At 47.5% G+C, this 21123-nt stretch overlaps 1 protein-coding gene across 1 annotated transcript in view; it reads right to left on the bottom strand.

The window, feature by feature from the left end:
• The window catches only part of LOC119441608 (male-specific lethal 1 homolog), a 132602-nt gene extending 115957 nt beyond the window's left edge, over positions 1-16645 (bottom strand). Inside the window, exon 1 of the mRNA XM_049661454.1 lies at positions 16589-16645. Coding sequence (XP_049517411.1) covers positions 16589-16639 — 51 coding nt within the window. The 5' untranslated portion in view covers positions 16640-16645. The remainder of the gene's footprint in view (positions 1-16588) is intronic.
• Positions 16646-21123: the final 4478 nt, after the last annotated feature.

Below are 21123 nucleotides of genomic sequence, written 5' to 3'. Positions count from 1 at the left end.
GGCGCTGTCGTCGGAATTTAGTTTCGCTTGGTAGGCACTCCGCCGCCGAGCCGCCGCCCGTATCGCTCCTACCACAGCAGCCGCTGGGTTTCGCGGGTGGTTGTGCGGTTCCATCTCTGAGGTCTTTATTCTATGATTTTACAATGAAATAAACGCAGTATGTGGATGAGCTGAGTTGCGTCGAAATACGCAAGAGACTAAAGTTTTCATAGTTTTCCTGTTGATGAAAACAGTCGCAAGCAATGGGCCGCCGCGGTAAAAAGCGAAAGTTGGATTATGATACCAGATCATCCATTATGCGCAAAACATTTCGTAACCATTAAACTTCTCTTTTATTTTGATTGGCGTGCATTAGCCGATCTTAGGATCGTTAGGATCTTAGGATCATATACGATCTTAGGATCCTTATTAGCGTGCCATTATAATTGCTTGCCGCACTGTGGGAAAGCTAGATTAGGATTAGCCTTGAATGTAGGTCGAGCGAGCAGATGCCCCACAAAACACGTCACATTCGAATTTGTTTTCATCTCAAAGAATTGAGCCACCAGCAGTGTAAATATCCTATCACGTTCACATACGCAGGCAGCACGGTCACAGCTGTGTTTATTGCATTGTGGAAGTCATAAGTGCGCCTAAACGTGTCAGTTAAATTTCGAGCGCGAAACAAAATGTACAGTGTTAGTACAGAGTTGGAGCGATCGGACGGCCACGTACAACAGCTATACAGGGTGTTTCATTTTAGCTGCACCAAATTTTTAAAAATTGCCTGTGGCAGATAGCACAATTATAATCCTTGATCGAAACTACTCGATGAGGCGGCCATTACTTCCACGAGAAATCAAAACGCCTGATTGAATAATTCACATAATTACGCTAATTAACTTTTTAAATAATTATTTTACGGTACATCTTTCAATATACGAATTATAGCCGCTGAGTTCGCAAGGCGTTTCCACTTGGAACGAATTATCAGGACTGAACCAGTTTCGAGATATTAATTTTCAAAGTGTCCGACGAAATGCATGGGCGTTCCAGTTAACTTTTTGAGGAAAACGCTGTTTTATGCATTGAAGCACAAAAGTAACTGGAACGCCCATGCATTTCATCGGACACTTTGAAAATTAATATCGCGAAACTGGTTCAGTCCTGATAATTCGTTCCAAGTGGAAACGCCTTGCGAACTCAGCGGCTATAATTCGTAGATTGAAAGATGCGCCGTAAAATAATTATTTGAAAAGATAATTAGCGTAATTATGTTAATTATTCAATTAGGCCTTTTTATTTCTCGTGGAAGTAATGGCCGCCTCATCGTGTAGTTTAGATAAAGGATTATAATTGTGCTATCTGCCACAGGCAATTTTTAAAAATTTGGTGCAGCTAAAATGAAACACCCTGTATATAGCTCACATTGCGCGGGCCTACAGAGGCGGCGTCGCCGTAGGGGCGGTACCTTGCCGGTCCCATGACCGAGGCGATCGCTTCTATCGCCGCTCACGGCGACGTAGAAATCGGCTACAGCTTGCTTTTAACATAAAATAGTTCGTAATAGAAAAGCTATCTCGAATTTGCGCGTGTTCCGTAAAGCAGCGCCCAGTACTAAACCACTGGCGCGATCCGGAGCAACGACCCGACGGCATTTCGTCTCGCAGACGGAAACCGAAGCACCGGCCGTCTCAGCGAGGCGGCTCGGCTGGCTTGCAAGTACTACGTTTCGTTTGTTATTCGCACCAACGACACCGACAAAACCGATTCATTTAAGCCCACGTTAATCGTGTTGTCGAAAATAAGCGCACAATGATGAGCAGCAGGCCAGGCCGCAAGCGCTGTCGGCCGTCACTGCGGCGGTCAACGAGCTAGGCCTAGCGTCTCGTTCGGCCGTATCCCGATGGGGGCGAGATGCAAGAACGTGCATTGGGTGCACATTAAAGAGTCTCACGTAGTCAAACTTAATCCGGCGCCCCCCGTTACTGTGTGCTTCATAATGAAATCGTGGTTTTAGCTTCCCCAGCCCATTTTTAAAAAATGCGCCATCCGCGCGTGCAAGCGGTGGCGGCGAACGTGGGCGGAGCCAAACGTTGGGCGGAGCCTACGCGACGTCGCTATAGGGCCTAAAATATATCGACGGTGCCTACCGCTGTTTACAAACATGGTGTAGGTCTATACGTCCAGAAGCATAGACGAAGCGACGGTAACGAGAGAGAGAGAGAAAGAGAGCACCCGCGCCGAGGCACCTCACTCGGCGAGTCGAGAGAGCGATTGCTACAGCGTGAGCGTGCGCCAACGGGATGAGTTATAACCCCCCCCCCCCCCCCTCGACAACGCTTCGACGGCGGCGGTCGAAGGTACGAGAAAACACTAGAAGGTTCCCAGGCTTTGGCCATGCTACGGGATCACGACTCCGATAGGAAGGTTCGAGAACGCCTGTGGAAGCTTTATAACCGCCGTGCTAGAATCGTAAGTAGAGTTGAAACCGCTCCGGTAAAGAGATGTAACGTGAAGACTGACCGTCTGTGGATGAAGGGCATTCCCCCGGCAAGCTAGTCGACGAGTTCATCGAGCGTCTGCATTTCCGGAAGAAGTTCCTTCTTCGCGATTTGCCCCGAGCTACGCCAAGATCGTCTGACTCCAGGACCAGCACGGTGAATACGATTGGACACTTAGTGTTCCTTTACATTTTGTACTTTACGTGTTGGACTCTTAGTGCTTGTCGTTAATTATTTCCCTGTGTTTTTGTGAATACCCGTCTGATCTGTATTGTGTTGTGTCTAGCCTAAGTGTGCACGTTTGTGTACGTGTAACTGCCTTGACTGAAGAATATATTTTGTTGTGTTTTGACAACTCTGGGCTCTGACTCAGTCTTTGGACAGCAACCGGCGTTCGCTGGCGCACCAGAGGGCCCATTCTTAATTGTCTTTGCTTTCGTGGGATTATTTTCGGAAGCTGATAAGTCGGCTTTGGAATTTGGTCCGGCGTCTGCGCCTCGTTCACGGGGTCGGTGACAACTCCCGATCGGCAAAGACGAGCTCAAGATAATTATATCCTTTTTCCAAACGCTGCAACTTGAATTCATAGTTGTGCAGGCAACAAAAGGGGCCGCACGTTACTTGTCTTTTGTGTGGTGGCAATCCGTATTTAATGCAAGCTGCGGTCATCGCGTGCGTCGGTAAGCGGCAGATCGGAAAGCAGCTGCCCGAGGCGCGCGCGTTATGTTTGTTGCTTGGCCATGCTTTCTAGGTTCACAATATCCAAGCATGTTTTAAAGTAATTGCCACCTTGCACATTCTTCCTGCTTCACTCTGCCTGCCAAGAATCTTCGTATCGTGCAGTAGACGGCCATCCGTGTGAGCTTACTTCAGCTGCGGCGGGGCATTCGCCCGACTAGAAACTAGATTTGCTTTGGTGAGCCATGTATCGTTAATTCTTGCGATCGCTGGTTACCGTGATCTGGGTTCATTTCGCGGAGCAGTTTGTACGAATGATTTCTCATGACCAGTGAAAAGATACCTTGCTCAATAATGCAATGAGTTGCTTGACTCTAACATCTGCATTGAATAAGACATGATATACATTAAATATTTATACAGCACTTACATCGTTAATTAATTTTATTGGCTTATTGGTGCCTAATGCATGTGTTCTTTCTGTTCCGACAGTGCTTATGCCACTCACTGGGAGCCAAAATGAGAGCAGCCGTGTGTGCGCGCCCAGCGACCAACAAAACCAACCGCAATCGTCACCGTCTCTGCACATCTCTGCAAGCATGCATGACCGCTTTGTGACTGCCTCATAGAGAAATAAAAGTGACTAAATTACTGTACCTCTAACTCGATGTCGTATACAATCTTGTTGGACACCTCCGACACGCACTCTTTCACTGGCACATCACCGCCCAGCAGACTCTCCCCTATCTTCTGGTCGCCGCCACGAAAAAAGCTGTTGGCATCGGCAACCGTCTTGACACCGCACTGCAGTCTTTCCATCGCTGTTCAGCAAGCAGGCGATCTACCGCCGTCGAAAACGGAGCGCCGTGAGCACGAGCAGCGAAGGAAAGCGCGGGCGAAACGATGTAAACAAAGCGGAGACTGAACCACGGCGCGATCGCGCTGTTTGAAATTTCCACATGGGGGCGCTGTGATGATGCTGATGATGATGCTTCACTCTCTCGAGTGAAGCCGAACAGGACGGTCGTGGCCGAGTGGAGCTCAGCGCAGCAGGAGCAGTGAATAAGTTCAATTTTTGTTTATTCTTATTTGGTTGATAGAAGTGTTAGGGTACCCGAGCTATCTATATATATTGTTTTTCATGCTTTTTTAGTTTCTTGGTTAGTTTGGTAGGACGTTAGTAGGGTAGCGAATAGTTCAATTTGTTTAATTTTTTTTTTTTTTTTTGGAAGCGGGTTGTGGCGCACGTGTTGCATGGTGAAAGCAGTGTAAAGCGGCAGTTTTAAACCGCGTTAGGGAAGCTAGCGGAGGTAGCCGGATAGCGAGTTTGCCGTACGGCTTACCGTGGGGCCTTGTTCAGGTATTTTATTGGGCTTTCTCGTTAGGTGGACGGGTGGACAATGGCGCGGCAGGCTAGGAAGGACAGGGGTGATGACGAGCTGGTGCAGTGCGAGGAGTGCAAACGTTGGTGTTATTTGGACGAGACGCACTTCGCCAGTTTAGCCGACGCTGAGGAGGCTAGCTTCGCGTGCAGGTCGTGTGAAGGATTTAAGGGAGCTGTGCGGCGGATGGAAGGGGAATGGGCAGCCAGTGTGGAAGAGCTCAAAGGGGAGCTGAAGGTGGAGCGAGAGCGGCGAATTGAGCTCGAAACTCGGATCGGCGAGTTGCTTCACAGGGAGGGGGCCGAGGCCGTCTTGGTAAAGCGAATAGCTGGCGAGCTACAAGAAGAACGGGAAAAGCGGGCCGTGCTGGAAGAGCGGGTGGAGGCGCTAATATTACAGGCGGCGCGTAATCCCGGGTCAGCTCAGGCGGGCGGCGGGGACAGCGCGGAGACTCAGGCAGAGGCATGCCATGAGAGCAGGGAGGGACGCCTAGGGGCCGTTGAACAGCAGGCGAGAGCCGGCGGCAACACGGCAGTTCCACAACTCTACAGCGAGGTAGTGCGGCAGGCTTCGGGTGGGAAGGGACGAACGGCAGGGAGCACATCGTCACGTGTCAGTGGCGCAGGGCGGGTGGAGAACCAGCTAGCGCGAACTGGAGGACGACAATCGCAGGCGGGAGGCAAACGTGTAGAGCGAAGGGTCCTAGTGGTGGGGGACTCCAACGTAGCTAGGGTTAAGGAGGGCGTCCTTACAACAGTGAAGGCAGACGGGCGGGATGAGGGTGGAGGCCCAGTCAGGGAAGTGCATGGTTGACGCAATAGGCAAAAGCTCAGAAGGTGGTATCGGACAACCTCGAGCATGAACATCTGGTCGTTATCCATGCTGGTCTCAACGATGTGCTGAAGGGAAGGAGCCAGAACCTAAACGGACAGTTAGAGGTTGGGTTGCGTAAACTCAGAGAAACCTCTGCGAAAGTGCATGTGACCATATGCACAATCCCACATGTCCGGGGCCAGGCTAGCGCGATGGAATGGAGGGTGCTTGAGGCTAACCGGGTCATTAGGGGTCTGAGCAGACCACTTGGGTACGGTATAATGGAGGTAAACCGGGAAGTGTACGAGTCTGGCTCCCAGCCTTTTGCACAGGATGGCATTCACAACAGTGGTGCCACGGGCGGGAGCGTAGATAGTAGGATAGGGCGCCAAGCTACGGCTTTTTTGGGGGGACCCAGAGCCCTAAGACCACCAGTGTAGACGAAGACGGACCCAGAGAGGCTCCAAGATTCAAGAAACGTAGAATCGGTAGAAGAAATAGACGTAAGCACCAGGGGCAAGGTCATTCTGACATAGGTTACATTAACATGCAAGGTGGCAGGAATAGGCTGAAGTGGGAGGAGATAGACGAGCAACTAAGGCAAGAAAAGCTGATGGTATACGGGTTTGTGGAGACACATCTTAGGGACATGGAGCAACCTCCCTGTAATCCTGACTATGCATGGGAATATTGCAATAGAACAGAGGGCAGCAGAAAAGGGGGTGGAATTGGTGCATTCATTCATAAAAGTATGAACTGGCAAAGGGTCAAACAGGAATGCAAGGAGCATTTATGGCTAAAAGGGAAAGTTACAGGAGAGCAGACACTCCTTGGCTTTGTATACCTGTGGACAGGAGCAAATGCCAAAGAGGAAAACAACAAAAATGCTGGAATGCATATCAAGAGACATTAATGAGCTAGGAGAAGGGTGCGAGATTATTATACTAGGAGATATGAACGCACACATAGAAGACATGGACGGGTACACAGACTCAACAGGCAACATGATGCTGGATATGTGTGAAATGCATGACTTAGTTGTATGCAACAGTACTGAGAAATGTGAAGGACACATAACATGGGAGGTAGGGAGCCTGCAGTCGACAATAGATTATGCACTAATGTCACATAGGATGCACGATAGGCTAAATGTAATGAGCATAGATGAATATGGCTCCAGAAGTCTAGGTAGTGATCACAAACGTATTAAGGTGAGTTTTAGAAGGGAAATGAAAGTAGGTAGGAGGCAAGATGAACAACCAGGTGGGATATTTTACTCGGAAAAGCGGCTGGAAATAGCAACCCAGCAAATTGAGGAAGTAATTTCAGAGGATACAAAAACAGAATGGACATATGCAAATTTAACAGGACTATTTGAGCTAGAGCTTACTAAGGTACGAGTCAGGACAAAAGGGAACTGAAGACGTAAACCCAAGAGCTGGTGGGATGAGGAGGTTAAGAAGGCCATAGAGAAACGCCAGGAAGCATCCAGGGAACACAGATATTCAAAGCAGAGGGGTGAACCAGAAGCTGATGTAGGCAGAAAATGTAACAACTTCTTAAACTGTAGAAGGGAAGCATCCAATTTGATCAATGAGAAGATCAGAAGAAAGGGGAGCCAATGGTTGTCAGAAGTAAACAAAAAGGATAGAAAAGCAGCGAAGAAATTTTGGAACCATCTCAACTCCTTGAGTAATAAGACTAGCCTAGAGCAGAGGTTTATAGTTACAGCTCAAGGTGTTCGACTAGAGGGAGATGAGGCAATGGAACATATAAGAACAATGATGACAGAAAAATTTAAAGAACGAAACATAGCATGTGCTCAATCAGGTGAGGATGGACTAGTCAGTGCAGTGGCTCCACTGGCACAAAGCGAGTGGGAAAGGGCAGAGAAGAGGGTTCCTAGTAGCACGTCGACAGGTCCTGATGGCATCCCAATTATGTTGATAAAGACATTGGGCCCAAAATCTAAGAAAGCATTAAGAGAGGCAGTGAGCAAAATGATAATGGACGGTAAAGCCCCTGACGGGTGGAGACTGAGCAGGATGAGCATGATATATAAGGGAAAGGGGGACAAAGCCGACATAAACAACTACCGTCCCATAACAGTGACGTCAGTGGTTTACAGGGTGGTGATGCAGATTATAAAGGACAGACTGCAGGCATGGGTGGAGAGTGAGGAGGTGCTGGGGGAACTACAAAATGGGTTCCGAAAACAAAGAAGGTTAGAAGATAATCTGTTCTCATTGACACAGTGTATTGAAATAGCAGAAAAGGAACACAGGCCCCTATGGCTTGCCTTTCTGGATATCAAGGGAACCTATGACAGTGTAATCCAAAAGGATTTGTGGGACATACTGGGTACTCTAGAGGTGGAAGATGGAGTAAGAAATCTTTTAAAAGATATCTATAAAAGTAACAGGGTGCTTATAAAATGGGAAAACAAGGTATCTGGGCCTATAGAGATACAGCAGGGGCTTAGGCAGGGGTGCCCTCTGTCACCTCTGTTGTTCATGCTGTATTTACAAGGATTAGAGAAAAAATTAGAGAGGAGCGGACTTGGCTTCAACCTTTCCTATTTCAAGCAGGGAGAATGTATTAAACAGTCATTACTAGGACTGATGTTTGCAGATGACATTGTACTTATGGCTGACAGCAAGGAAGACTTGCAGAGATTAATGGACATCTGTGGTAAAGAGGGAGATAGCTTAGGTTTGAAGTTTAGTAAAGAAAAATCGGCAGTCATGACTTTTAATGATAATCAGGGCAGCGAGCATAGGATACAGGAGGTTACGCTGGAGGTGGTGGATAAGTACAAATATCTTGGAGTGTGGATAAACAATGGGGCTGAGTACCTAACGGAACATGAAAAATATGTGACGGCTAAAGGTAGCAGAAATGCAGCTGTGATGAAAAATAGGGCACTGTGGAATTACAATAGGTACGAAGTGGTGAGAGGGATTTGGAAAGGGGTGATGGTCCCTAGTTTGACTTTCGGCAATGCGGTCCTGTGCATGAGATCAGAGGCTCGAGCAAGGTTGGAAGTTAAGCAGCGAGGGGTAGGTAGACTGGCTTTGGGAGCACACAGAAATACACCAAATCGGGGGGTACAGGGTGACATGGGATGGACGTCATTCGAGGGCAGGGAAGCCAGCAGCAAGATAGAATTTGAGGAGCGATTGAGAGAAATGGCAGAAAAGCGGTGGGCAAGGAGAGTTTTCAGTTATTTGTACATGAGGAATGTTGATACAAAATGGAGGAAGCTGACCAGAAAACTGTCAATCAAATATTTGGACTGCAGGAGGGGTGCAAACCAGGAAACAGCGGTTAAGAAAAAGGTTAAGGAAACAGAGAGGGGTCTGTGGAAAACAGGGATGCAGACGAAATCAGCACTGGGCACATGCCGAACTTTCAAGCAAGAAATTGCCAAAGAAAATATCTACGATAATTCTAGGGGAAGCTCTTTGTTGTTTGAAGCCAGGACGGGAGTATTGCGGACTAAGATGTACCGAGTCAAGTACCAAGGTATAGACACGTTGTGCTGTGCGTGTGGAGAAGAAGAGGAAACGGCTGAACACCTCATACTTTTCTGTAAGGGGCTTAACCCTACAGTGCAAGGCAACGGGGCTGATTTTTTCAAAGCATTGGGGTTTAGGGACAGTGAAGGCAAAATAGACTTTAAGCGGGTAGAAATAACCAAACAGAGGTTATCTGATTGGTGGATAAAATTAAGGCAGAGGTGAAATTTCACCTAGCACAAAGTACAAATTATGTTACTGGTCATGGCTAGGTGGCGTATGCCACCGCCCGATTTAAAGGGTTCAGCCTCATCCATCCATCCATCCATGATGATGATTTATTGGCATCCCCTTTGAAACGGAGCGGCGACAAAGTCACCTAGCCTGCTTGATTTAATCAGGTATACTATACATGTGCTTTATCTAGCATTTTTGTATACCTTCATTATTCTTTTTCTTTTTCAAAAATTTACCTTGTACCGCTACCTATGATTTTAAGAGATCAGGTCGTATCCATCTTTTCCCTGCTTTTTTTCCACCAGTACTCTAATCGTCTCTTGCTTATCTCTACGGCTGATCTGTTGATGTTTTGTTCCACTTTAAACCCAAGCGCTTCTGGGAGTGGCACGTTACGTACGGTTCAAGCTGGGTGGATCCCGTCGCGTTCTATTAGGATGTGCTGAGTATTCTCTGGATCTTTACTGCAGCATACACATGCCTCATCTAGTTCCGAATATTGGCTCCGGTATGTTTTGGTCCTTAGGCAACCGGCTCGAGCCTCAAATAGCAAGGCACTGCCCTTTGTATTATCGTACAGATTTTCCTTTCTAATTTCCTTCTTCTCATTCTTGTAAATCTCCAGTGTCCTTTTTGTTTCCATTTTTTGCATCCAATTCACGGTCTCAATTTCTCTCACTTACTTTCTGGTGACTCCTGGTTGTCTATTTGCAGTTTCGATTATCCTGTGCTTGGTTGCCAACTTCCTTGACCTCTTCCTCCATTCAGTGTCCACGCTTTTCATGTAGAGATCCTTGTGCACTTTAGCCACCCATTTATTTTCATCCGTGTTCCTGAGCCTTTCTTCAAAACTGTCACAGACCCCGCGAACGAGGTGCAAACGCCGGACCAAATTCCAAAGCCGACTTATCAGCTTCAGAAAATAATCCCACGAAAGAAAGGACAATTAAGAATGGGCCCTCTGGTGCGCCAGCGAACGCCGGTTGCTGTCCAAAGACCGAGTCAGAGCCCAGAGTTGTCAAAACACAACAAAATATATTCTTCACACAAGGCAGTTACACCCACACGTGCACACTTAGGCTAGACACAACACAATACAAATCAGATGGGTATTCACAAAACACAGGAAAATAATTCACGACAAGCACTAAGAGTCCCACACGTAAAGTACAAAATGAATAGGAACACCAAGTGTCCAATCGTATTCACCCGTGCTGGTCTTGTCAGACGATCTCGGCGTACTCGGGGCAAATCCCTAAGAAGAAACTTCTTCCGGACATGCAGACGCTCGATGAACTCGTCGACTAGCTTGCCGGGGAATCCTCTTCTTCCGCAGACGCTCGGTCTTCACGTTACATCACTTCACCTGTGCGGACTGAACCCAACTGAACTCCCGACGATTCTCGCACGGCGGTTATATAGCTTCCACAGGCGTTCTCGAACCTTCCTATCAGAGTCGTGATCCCGTAGTATGGCCAAAGCCTGGGAATCTTCTCGTCTTTTCTCGTGCCTTCGACCGCCGCCGTCGAAGCGTTGTCGAGGGGGGTGGGGAGGATGACTCATCCCGTTGGCGCACTCTCAGGCTGTAGCAATCTCTCTCGACTCGCCGGGCGAGAAGGTGTCTCGGCGCGCGCGTGTGCTCTCTCTCTCTCTCTCCGGTTAACGTCGCTTCGTCGATGCTCTTCTAGACGTCTAGGCGCCGTTGTTCGCGTTGCTGTTTGAGGCGTATGCGCTCTCTCCCTCTGTTGAAGTTGCCGCGGGGCCGGCGTGTTCTGGCTTGCGTGACACGCGGCGCGCGCTTGAAATACGTGCTCTTTTGTGACAAAAAATAATTTTGCTCTGTGCTTCTCTGACTCCAAAAGAGGCCCAACCCATGTCACCCTGCACTGCCTCATTTGTGGTATTACCGTGGGCGCCCTAAGCCAACCGGCCTACTGAACTTTGGTTAACTTCCAAACCCGACAAGATATCCGATTTTAAGCATGGCATTTGCGAATGTTAGCGCCGGCACCATTACTCCTTTCCAGATTCCACGCACCACCTCATACTTATTGTGGCCCCACAGTGCTCTGTGTTTCATTATGGCTGCATTCCGCTTCCCCTTTATTTTCAGACTATCTTGGTGGTTGCTTGAGTAAGTCTTTCCTTCGTTTATGTGTACGCCGAGGTACTTATATTGCTTCACTATGGGTATTACTTGCTGTTGAATTGACACCACGAAGTTACTCGTCTCTTCATTAAAGATTATAATTCCTGATTTCTCTGTGCTAAACCTAAGGCCTAGATTTGTCGCTGCATTCCCACAGATATTCGCAAGTATCTGTAAATCTTTTTTTATTGTCCGCTAGTAGCACAATGTCGTCTGCGTCCAGGGACCTTCTGTTGCACCATTTGTCCATTATTGCGCATGTGGGATAAATCAAAACCTAATTCGCTGTTTTCCAGTCGTCTTTCTATAACTTAAAGCGTGAACAACAATGGTGACAGAGGGCATCCTTGCTTCAATCCTTGGGGAATTCCCACCATTTCATTACCTTTTCGACCTTCCCATACCACTTGCACTTGGTTGTCTCTATATATCTCCCTCAGTAGCTCCACGAAATTGTTATCTATGCCTTCGTGTTGAATATCCCATAACAATTTCCTGTCTACGTTGTCATAAGCTCCTTTAATATCTAGAAATGCTATCGATAAAGGTCTTTTCTGAGCTACTGAAATCTCTATGCGCTGAGTTAGTACAAACATATTATCCTCTAAGCGTCTGCCTGGCCTGAACCCATTCTGTAGTTCCCCGAATACATCGTTTTTCTCCATCCACTTCGACAGTTCTAATTTTATGGCTTGCATTGCCACGTTACTGTAACAGGCCTGTACGAGCTCGTCTTATTCTTATCTCGTTGCCTTTGTAGATGATATTCATCTTGCTTTCACGCCATCCAACGGAAATTTTCTTGGTTCTAATCACTTGCTCAATGGCATTAGTCAGCAGTGCCTTGCTTTTTGTACCAAGGTTTTTGATTAGCTGTATTGGGATTTCATCGGGTCCTGCTGCCGTGTGGCATTTTCTGCTGCCTTTTTCCAATAAAAACTTCCTACGCTAAATTTTGATCTCTCAGGCCTATCTGCTGTTGCTGGATCTGTTGTCTGAACTACGCTTTTTCTCGTGCCGTAGTTATCCCTAATAACGTCTGTGATGTACCGCAGCGCATCGTCTCCTTCGTAGATGCTACCGTCTTCATCCCTTATAGCCGTTTGCGAGTTTTAGTTGGAGCTCCGAGTGCTTTTGTATGGTTCCAGAATCTTTTTGGGGCGCCTTTGTCTCTTTTGTGAATGTTATGCACCCAACGTTCACTTGCGCATTTAATTTTCTCTTGCACGAGCTCACTCGCCACCCTTTTCTTTTCTCGGTATGTATTCCATCGAAAGAGCACCTCTTCTTCTTGTAATGCCAACTTTTTGGCTTCTCGATGAGCCCTAGATGCCTCTTTACGCTCTTCTATAGCTTGTTTAATTGCCTTGTTACACCACTTACGTGGTTTCCTCTTTCCAATCCAACAATTGTTTTGCCGTGTCCGCCTTATTTCATGCTGCATAACGTCCACCAGTTCCTTATATTTCCAAACTGCTGTAGGAAAAGCCTCAATTTTCTTCTCTGTGTTGTTTGCGATCTCTGTTACTTGCTCGTCATTCATTTTTAAAAACTCTGAGGCTAATGGTTCATGTTCTGCGCTGGTATCTCGCCCAAACTTTAGTTCTGAACGTCTATGATTGCTTCCCAGGCTATTTTTTTCCATTTTCGTCTATTATCAATTGGTCAACTTGTTCGTAGACCATTTCTGACACTAAGACGTAGTCGATACATGACTGCATGGATGGATGGATGGATGGATGGATGGATGGATGGATGGATGGATGGATGGATGGATGGATGGATGGATGGATGGATGGATGGATGGATGGATGGATGGATGGATGGATGGATGGATGGACGGATGGACGGATGGACGGATGGACGGATGGACGGATGGACGGATGGACGGATGGACGGATGGATGGATGGATGGATGGATGGATGGATGGATGGATGGATGGATGGATGGATGGATGGATGGATGGATGGATGGATGGATGGATGGATGGATGGATGGATGGACGGATGGACGGATGGACGGATGGATGGATGGATGGATGGATGGATGGATGGATGGATGGATGGATGGATGGATGGATGGATGGACGGATGGACGGATGGACGGATGGACGGATGGACGGATGGATGGATGGATGGATGGATGGATGGATGGATGGATGGATGGATGAGGCTGAACCCTTTAAATCGGGCGGTGGCACACGCCGCCTAGCCTTGACTATTAACATATTTTGTACTTTGTGGAGGGTGAAATTTCACCCCTGCCTTGATTTTTGCCACCAATCAGATAACCTCCGTTTGGTTATTTCTACCCGCTTAAAGCCTATTTTGCCTCCACTGTCCCTAAACCCCAATGCTTTGAAAAAATCAGCCCCGTTGCTTTGCACTGTAGGGTTAAGCACAGAAAAGTATGAGGTGTTCAGCCGTTTCCTCTTCCTCTGCACACGCACCGCACAACGTGTCTATACCTTGGTACTTGACTCGGTACATCTTAGTCCACAATACTCCCGTCCTGGCTTCAAACAACAAAAAGCTTCCCCTAGAATTATCATAGATATTTTCTTTGGCAATTTTGTGCTTGAAAGTTCCGTATGTTCCCAGTGCTGATTTCGTCTGCATCCCTGTTTTCCATAGACCCCTCTCTGTTTCTTTAACCTTTTTCTTATAACCGCTGTTTCCTGTTTTTGTACCCCTCCTGCGGTCGACATATTTGACTGATAATTTTCTGGTCCGCTATTCCATTTTGTGTCAACATAGGTGCCCCACAAAGGTTTCCGCATTGCGCAGCAGCGCCTTCCGGCGATCGTTTTCTCGTCTATGCGGACTACGCGTTCCACCAGACCCGCTCCGTGAATGTGTCTCTCTCTCTCGCTCTCATTTTCTTTATCTCTCTCCCGAGCATAGCGCACAAAACCTCTTCTTCACCTCGCAGAGGATGAGCGTGCGAACGCGCCAGCTGTGGACGAAGACAATTAACGACGCTCGAATGCAATCATATGGTTCGCATAAATGCATGTTCTACAAGCAAAACTGTGCAGCCTTGTGGTTACGACGCTCGCCTTGGGACCGTGGGTACGCGGGTTCAAAACTCGCCTCGGCAAGAAAGTTCACTTTCTTTCATTTCTTGATAGTTTCTTGATACGAACCACAAATTACGGCTGGCTTAAACAGCTTCGCTGTTAAAAATCCGCGTGTTCTGCTGCGTACGTGAGTTTTCACACGGCCGCTCGATGAGAGCGACCGTGGTTTGCATGTCATTGCCTGCTGCGTGCCGCCGTCTCAAGGCTCGATGGAGCGAGAAATAGTGCGCGAGGTGTGAAACCATAAATTATGAAATTATTCACTCGCTCATTGGCACACATCTTCTGGTAATGCGAGGGTCTCCCCCACCCAGAGAGCTTCTGCCAGCTCCCTCTGAAACGACATGGGAGACCCTAATACGGTCTCCAGAAGAAAAGCTACAAAAAGGAATCGTTGCCTGGGCGGAAGAGGTCGCCGCAGACAAGCGGCCATCTACAACGCCCTGAAATTTTTCTTATTAAAGTTGTTTCCTCCTCCTCCTCCTCCTCCTCATTGGCACATGTATAGATGCCACCCAAACAAGGATTACCGTAATTATAAACAGTAATTACTAAATGTTATTTGCACAGAACATAAACAGTTGTTTCGTGATTCGCAGTTTTGCTACTGTGCTCTTCACCGTCACTACAACGTGACAATATTAGTCGTTTTTCAATGTGTCTGTTTACGGCACGTACATTTTATTTATTTATCTTTGATATATGTATTTATGAATACCTTACATGTATTCAAGAAGGCAGTAACTTAACTTGTCTCTAAACTTATGCTCTGATATATATTTAATGAAAGTACTGTTTTTTTTTTTCAATTTTTCTTATTTATTTTGAATTTCGTCCCCGGTCGTCTCGGCTAATTGATTTAAATTTTTCCAGACACTTCATTAACTCAACTTGTAACTAAACTTATGCTCCGATATCATATTTTCTGAACATATGAATGACTTAATTGAAGTTATTGATGTAGCAAAATATAATATCCTGATAGCTGGCGATTTCTATGTTCCGTCGATTGTTTGGGATTCTTCACGCGAGACATCCATATCTTTATCATCCCCTCGCTGTGAAGCGCTGTTCCTCTTTATCGAATTTCTTGGATTAACGCAGTTTAACATGGTCCCAAATGCCGCTGGAAATGTTTTAGATCTGATTCTGGCTAATTTCTGTGTTGCTGTTCGAGATTTAGTTCCGGTTGACCATTGGCATGTTCCGCTCGAAATCGCAATTTTTCTAGAGGCGAGTCATGCGTCGAGCGAGCCTGTTCGCTCATTTATTTTTTCCTAACGGTGACTACCTAGGTTTTCCCACTACTTGAATGATGCAGACTGGTCTGAATTGTACCGTGCCACAGATATCAACAAAGCAGCTAGCATGCTTACTGATAATGTAAAATGTGCTTTGGAAACCTTCATTCCCTGCAAATAGTTTGGCCCTGCGCGCTATCCAACGTGGTTTTCTAAGGAATTGCGTGGTTTACTTCGTAAAAAGCTAAGGTACCATAGGAAATTCAAGAAAACAGAATCATCGGGGTGGTACGAAAAATTTAGTGTCTTGCGAAGCGATGTGAAACGCGTAGTGCGTAGAGACAGTGATGCAGACATTAAGTTTGTCGAAGAGCGCGTAAAATGCGATCCCAAACGTTTCTAGACCTATGTAAAAGATTAGAGGTCTGGGCGGGCCGAAATTAATGTCATAAATCATCCTTCTCGTGGCATTCGACAATATCGCCTACATTGCATTCGCTGAACATTTTCCCTCGGTTTTCTTGAATACAGCGCTTGCTCCTAGCTCTGGTGACTTGCACTATAGCTTCAGTGACCATTTCAACATTTCATGTTTTTCAGAACACGATATCGCGGCGGCCGTAAGTTGAAACCAAAGCATTCTCTTGCTTACGACCGAATGCCCGCAACTCTGGTAACAAACCAACATGGCAGCACTCACGCAGAACGGACCGCCCGCTTCGAACCCGAAACTCGCGCTTGCTACTCGTGCACTGCGCCAACAGCAATAAATAAACGGTGAAATCAGCTATCGGTTCATTTCATCTCTCTCTGAGGACAGAGCATCAGGTACGTTTTGTCGTTATTTGCGAGATCAGCTATTTCTTTTGCCACGCCTGCTAAGCCTATAATGCGCCTAGAATTTGGTAATGGTTCTTGGAAATAGCGCAATATAGTTACGAAACCATTGCTGTTAAAGCGTCAGGACACAAATCTGAAGCAAATACAAGCGTCAGTTTGGAACTTACGGGACGCGCAGCGCACGACGACGACTCCATAGCTTCGGGCGGTAGAGCCATGTCTGCAGACTCGATCCGGCGTTGTCTGCTCTAATGTGTGCTCTTCGTTCGTCGTCTGGATGCTCTTCGCGCCCAGACGGACGGCGGAATCCGCGTCCGCCGTGTCGTCCGTCGTGTGTGTACACCACAAAAGGCGTCCAGTGAGTAACCGGGACGTTACGTCTCAAAAAGTATCCCATTTTTTCGAAGGAGGCGGAGTTGGAGGCCCTAAAAGGTGTGGTGCGGTCCGCAGAGAACTCGGTAAGTGCGCAAGTGTTAACGCGGTTATAAAGAGAACCGCACTCCTGCAATACGTCAGCGAACGCTCCCTTTACAATTGGCCACTGAACTTCACATAAATGGCGAAGTGGCATCCCCGAAAAATTTAGTTACCCATGGCGGCAAAAGTCGCGAAAGGAAAAAGAAAGTCAACGAGTTCGATTTGGGTGTCCCGCGAAGAGTGGTCCATGAGTATTTCAAGAGAAATGAAATACCTACAGTGAAGAAGCTTACTGACCACTTTAACGCAGATGAAACGCTGCCTTCACTGTCATCATCGACAACGCATCGCATGCTCAGGTAGATGTGCTTCCGATTTAAAAAAAAAAAAAACAGTACTGTAACGCGCTCTTTATTGAAGCGACACATGTCATTCAGTAGCGCCGCTTGTACTTGCGTCACATAAGCGAACTGCGTCGCCAAGGTAGGCCCATTTTCTACACGGACGTAACATGGGTTAACGTACGGACACACGACGAACGACGAGTGTGTGAAAACGGCAGAACAATTGCCAAGAGGTCTGGACTGTCTGTTGGCCTGCAGAATCCCAGCGGTAAGAGGACCCGACTGATTGTGATGCACTGCGGAAACGAGAACGGTTTTGTTCAAGGGACAGGAGAATTATTTCAAGCAAAAAAAGAGCACAGGAGACTACCACGAGGTGGACGGGTGCCACTATGAGAAGTGGTTTCAAGAAGCGCTGCTCCCGCGCCTACCCTTAGGCAGTGTGATTGTCCTCGACAATGCACCCTACCACTCGGTGAGACAAGAAAAAGTGCCGCGCATCAGCAGCTAGAAAACAGAAATGCAAGCATGGTCTTCCCAAAAAGGCATTCCTTGGAATGAAGATATGGTTAAAGCAGAGTTGATTCAGCTAATCGAGGCAGTGAAAGTTGACTGCAATAATTACCGTATTGACTGCATTGCTGCCACTGCTGGACATCTCGTTTTTAGAGTGCCACCATATCATCATCATCATCAAAACCTATAGGTAGCCGTGGAATCCGTGTAGATATTTCCCAAGATTTGCCACCATATCACTGCCAGCTAACCCCGATAGAACTGGTTTAGAGTGATATTAAGCGGTTTGTGGCTTCCACAACCCAAGTCTACAAACTGAAAGAAGTTTTAACAAATGTCACAGTTTCGCCCTAAGGGCGAAGCAATGAATGCGATAGCAACACAGCAATGTCATACGAGGTAAGGTGAGCGGCTTTGGTAGCAATATGAATTGTAGTAAACATGAGCTGATTAAGTAAGCAGGTGTGCTGCGGCGTAAGTAGACCGACATGAAGAGAGACTCGATGACCACGAGAAGGCGCGTGTGAAACGGTGGTGTTGATGAGAAGCGCTTCCCGTGGGCAGCGCGTGCGAAGGGACACACCTGTAGCGCTGCACTGCCGATCCGGGCAGCATTGCATGTGTAGCGTGCGTTGGAAAATGTGGCCCGACTATTACTAACTGAATGAACAAGCGTGGTGTGAGCGCGCACAAACAAACACGAATAGATCACACTGAATGACTGCAGACGACGACTGTCAAAACGCTGGCAGCAAGCATACGCCGCAGCGGGCGAAGGTACGTGCGGTCTATCGCTTCAACGGAAACTGAGCGGCGAATGCACGGCGCATAAAGGTCAGAGCCGTGTGGAGATAAGAGACGGTGCGGACGAGCGACCAGCGCGGTTGTTGGCAGAGTAGAAGTGCGCCCCCCCCCGCTCCCTCCGGCGCTGGCTTCCCGCTTCCTTGCTTGCGTGGGAGATGAGTGCGTTCGCTCTCCGTGATAGCGCGCGTCCCCGCACGTATCCGCTCGGGCATACGGCGCGCGGCGAAGATTTTATCTATAGGGAACCTCACGGCGACGGCGACGCCGACGGCAGAAATCCGGTTGAAGTGTCCATATAGTTGCTATCGCAATAAAAGGTTAATGCGGACGCCGTATCACAAGTGAGTACACAGAAATGGAAAAATTATGTTAAGCATGTCATCGACGAGAGCTCAAGATAGGGAAATGGACCAGCTAGATTCCTGACAAGTTTATCGGCAACCAGCAACCTGTCGTTGTCAGTCTCGGGGAGGACACAAGCTCCGATGAGGATGCCAGCATGAACGAGGAACACTTTGGGTGCCAGGGATAGTTGTGAATTAAGGCACGTGTCCTAAAATGTGCGATGCTTTCCGGACACAGATGAAAATTTACAACATGAATCCGGGTTAAATAAATATTTTAAACATAATTTCTTCTTAAACTCGCTAAATATTAGCACAGATGCTTTTGAAGGCACAAAGTGAAGCGCACAAGAATTAGCTTATCCGCCGCAATGAGTCCCTAGAGATCTTCAGCAGCACAATCCTTCTCCACTCTTTCCTTTTTTTCTTTTTTCAGCAGCACAATAAATCACACTGAGCATGCACTGCGTTCTTTTTTTTCTTTTTTTTCTTTGCAGGAAATGTCTAATTTGTACCGTTGCTACATAATTAGTAGCGTTAAAGTTGCCACACTTCTTCGACTTCCCGATGTAGTTGCTTGTTTCATTGTTTTCTAGTATTTTTGAAACGCGTCGCGCGACCAAGCGAGAATCTGTGCGTCGGCGGCGCGCATGGAGGAATACCGTGCCTAGCAGCACTTAGCATTTCCTAGCAAAATTTTGTCAAACCTAGTAAAACCTGGAAGAAAAAATTGCCCGCCAATCCACCCTGTGAAGGTGGTTGGAAAGCGAAGCTTTTTACGCCACCCTCACAGTGACTGCGGCGCACTTGATATTTCACACACTACAACGTAACTTTAACCACGGCCTTTATTATTATTTACTTCACAACAATGTTCACTACTGCTTTATGATCGGTGTGATATACACTCAGATTTTCAGTTTTCACTGTAGTTACATTCTTTGCCAAGGTTAAATCAATGCACGTTCCGCGAATGGTGGTTGGTTGTTTTGCATTGGTGAAGCACACGAGTGCTAACTCTTTCCGTGGTCTACCCATAGTGCAGTGGCGCACCGACGGGGGGGGGGGGGGGGGGGGGATTCAGGGGTTGGAACCCCCCCCCCCCCCCTGAGGCCGACTTAACACCCCCTTTTGTTTAACCCCTTTTCTTTCCTTAAGCATTTGAGTACTGCAACTAAGATGTAAGACGCACAATCGTCTGCGCACTCGCAAAAAGCGCATTTTTTTACAATTTCCCGTGAAGAAATCGAAATTAGTGCTGTTTAGATGGTATTGGCAAACTGTCAACCCCCCCCCCCCCCCCCTGGCAGAGATCCTGGGTGCGCTACTGCCATAGTGGGGTAGTCTCGAAAATGAACCGAAGCAGTTACTAGGCTGGAAGGGTTTCGAATGACGTCAACCCTCTTTCAAGCAGCTGCATAAGCTTTGCAACAGCTGCAATCTAATCTTACGGACCGCGCCGAGCCTGTTTCCGTTGTTTGCCCACAGCCCTTATCATCCATCATGTTGGCTCATCACTTTGAAGCTTGTTTTGTGGTTTTTCTTGCGAAAACGAGTGCTTAGTTGTACGCTGAATGCCTGAATTCAAGTAAGCTATACTGCTATACCTGCAATTGTTAGCGGTTCGTCGGGATCGTTTTTTGATTACAACGACGGACACGACAGAACCCTTGGCTGGTAGAGGTACAAAGCTTCGCTTTAAAAGCTAGGTCGGTCACCAGCTACGCTGTTTACTCCAGCTTTGCACCACTGGTGCAAACTGCCCACGTTTTTCTTCCCCTCTCTCTCTCTTCTTCTTTTTCTTTTTTTTTAACAGCGAAGCTGCTAAGGGCGCACTCTTCGATGGTCGCGTCCGGCAATAGAAAAATAAAAAAATCACAGCATATCCACGGGGTGAATGATGATGAGTGGGCGAAGCTCCGGAGGGAATCCTTGGATCTCCCGCTTAAGGGGACGCTAGCACAAACGCGTTATAAACGTGCAGTACTCTCTAGTAAGGGGGAGCGGCCACAGCGTCTTACGCAGCCATTTACACATGCCGGAACGTGCACCGCGTTTGCCGACGCCATCACATGACTGCTGAGAGAGTATACCCCCCGTATTCATAAACGCTCCTCCTCTTGAACTTGACTTGCCACCGCCTTGGGCAGCGCGTTCGAAACGCGTTGAAGGTAAGGCGGAGAGGCCACAGCGTCTTACACCAGCTTCTTACACGGGCCGTAACGCGCTAGCACAAATGCGTTAGAAACGCGCTAGAAACGCGGCCTTTCGTTAATG

The sequence above is a fragment of the Dermacentor silvarum genome, chromosome 2 (assembly GCF_013339745.2).
Source record: "Dermacentor silvarum isolate Dsil-2018 chromosome 2, BIME_Dsil_1.4, whole genome shotgun sequence".
NCBI classification, from domain to species: domain Eukaryota; kingdom Metazoa; phylum Arthropoda; class Arachnida; order Ixodida; family Ixodidae; genus Dermacentor; species Dermacentor silvarum.
Note: the sequence above shows the minus strand (reverse complement) of the source record. Positions and strands in the feature narration are given on the sequence as shown.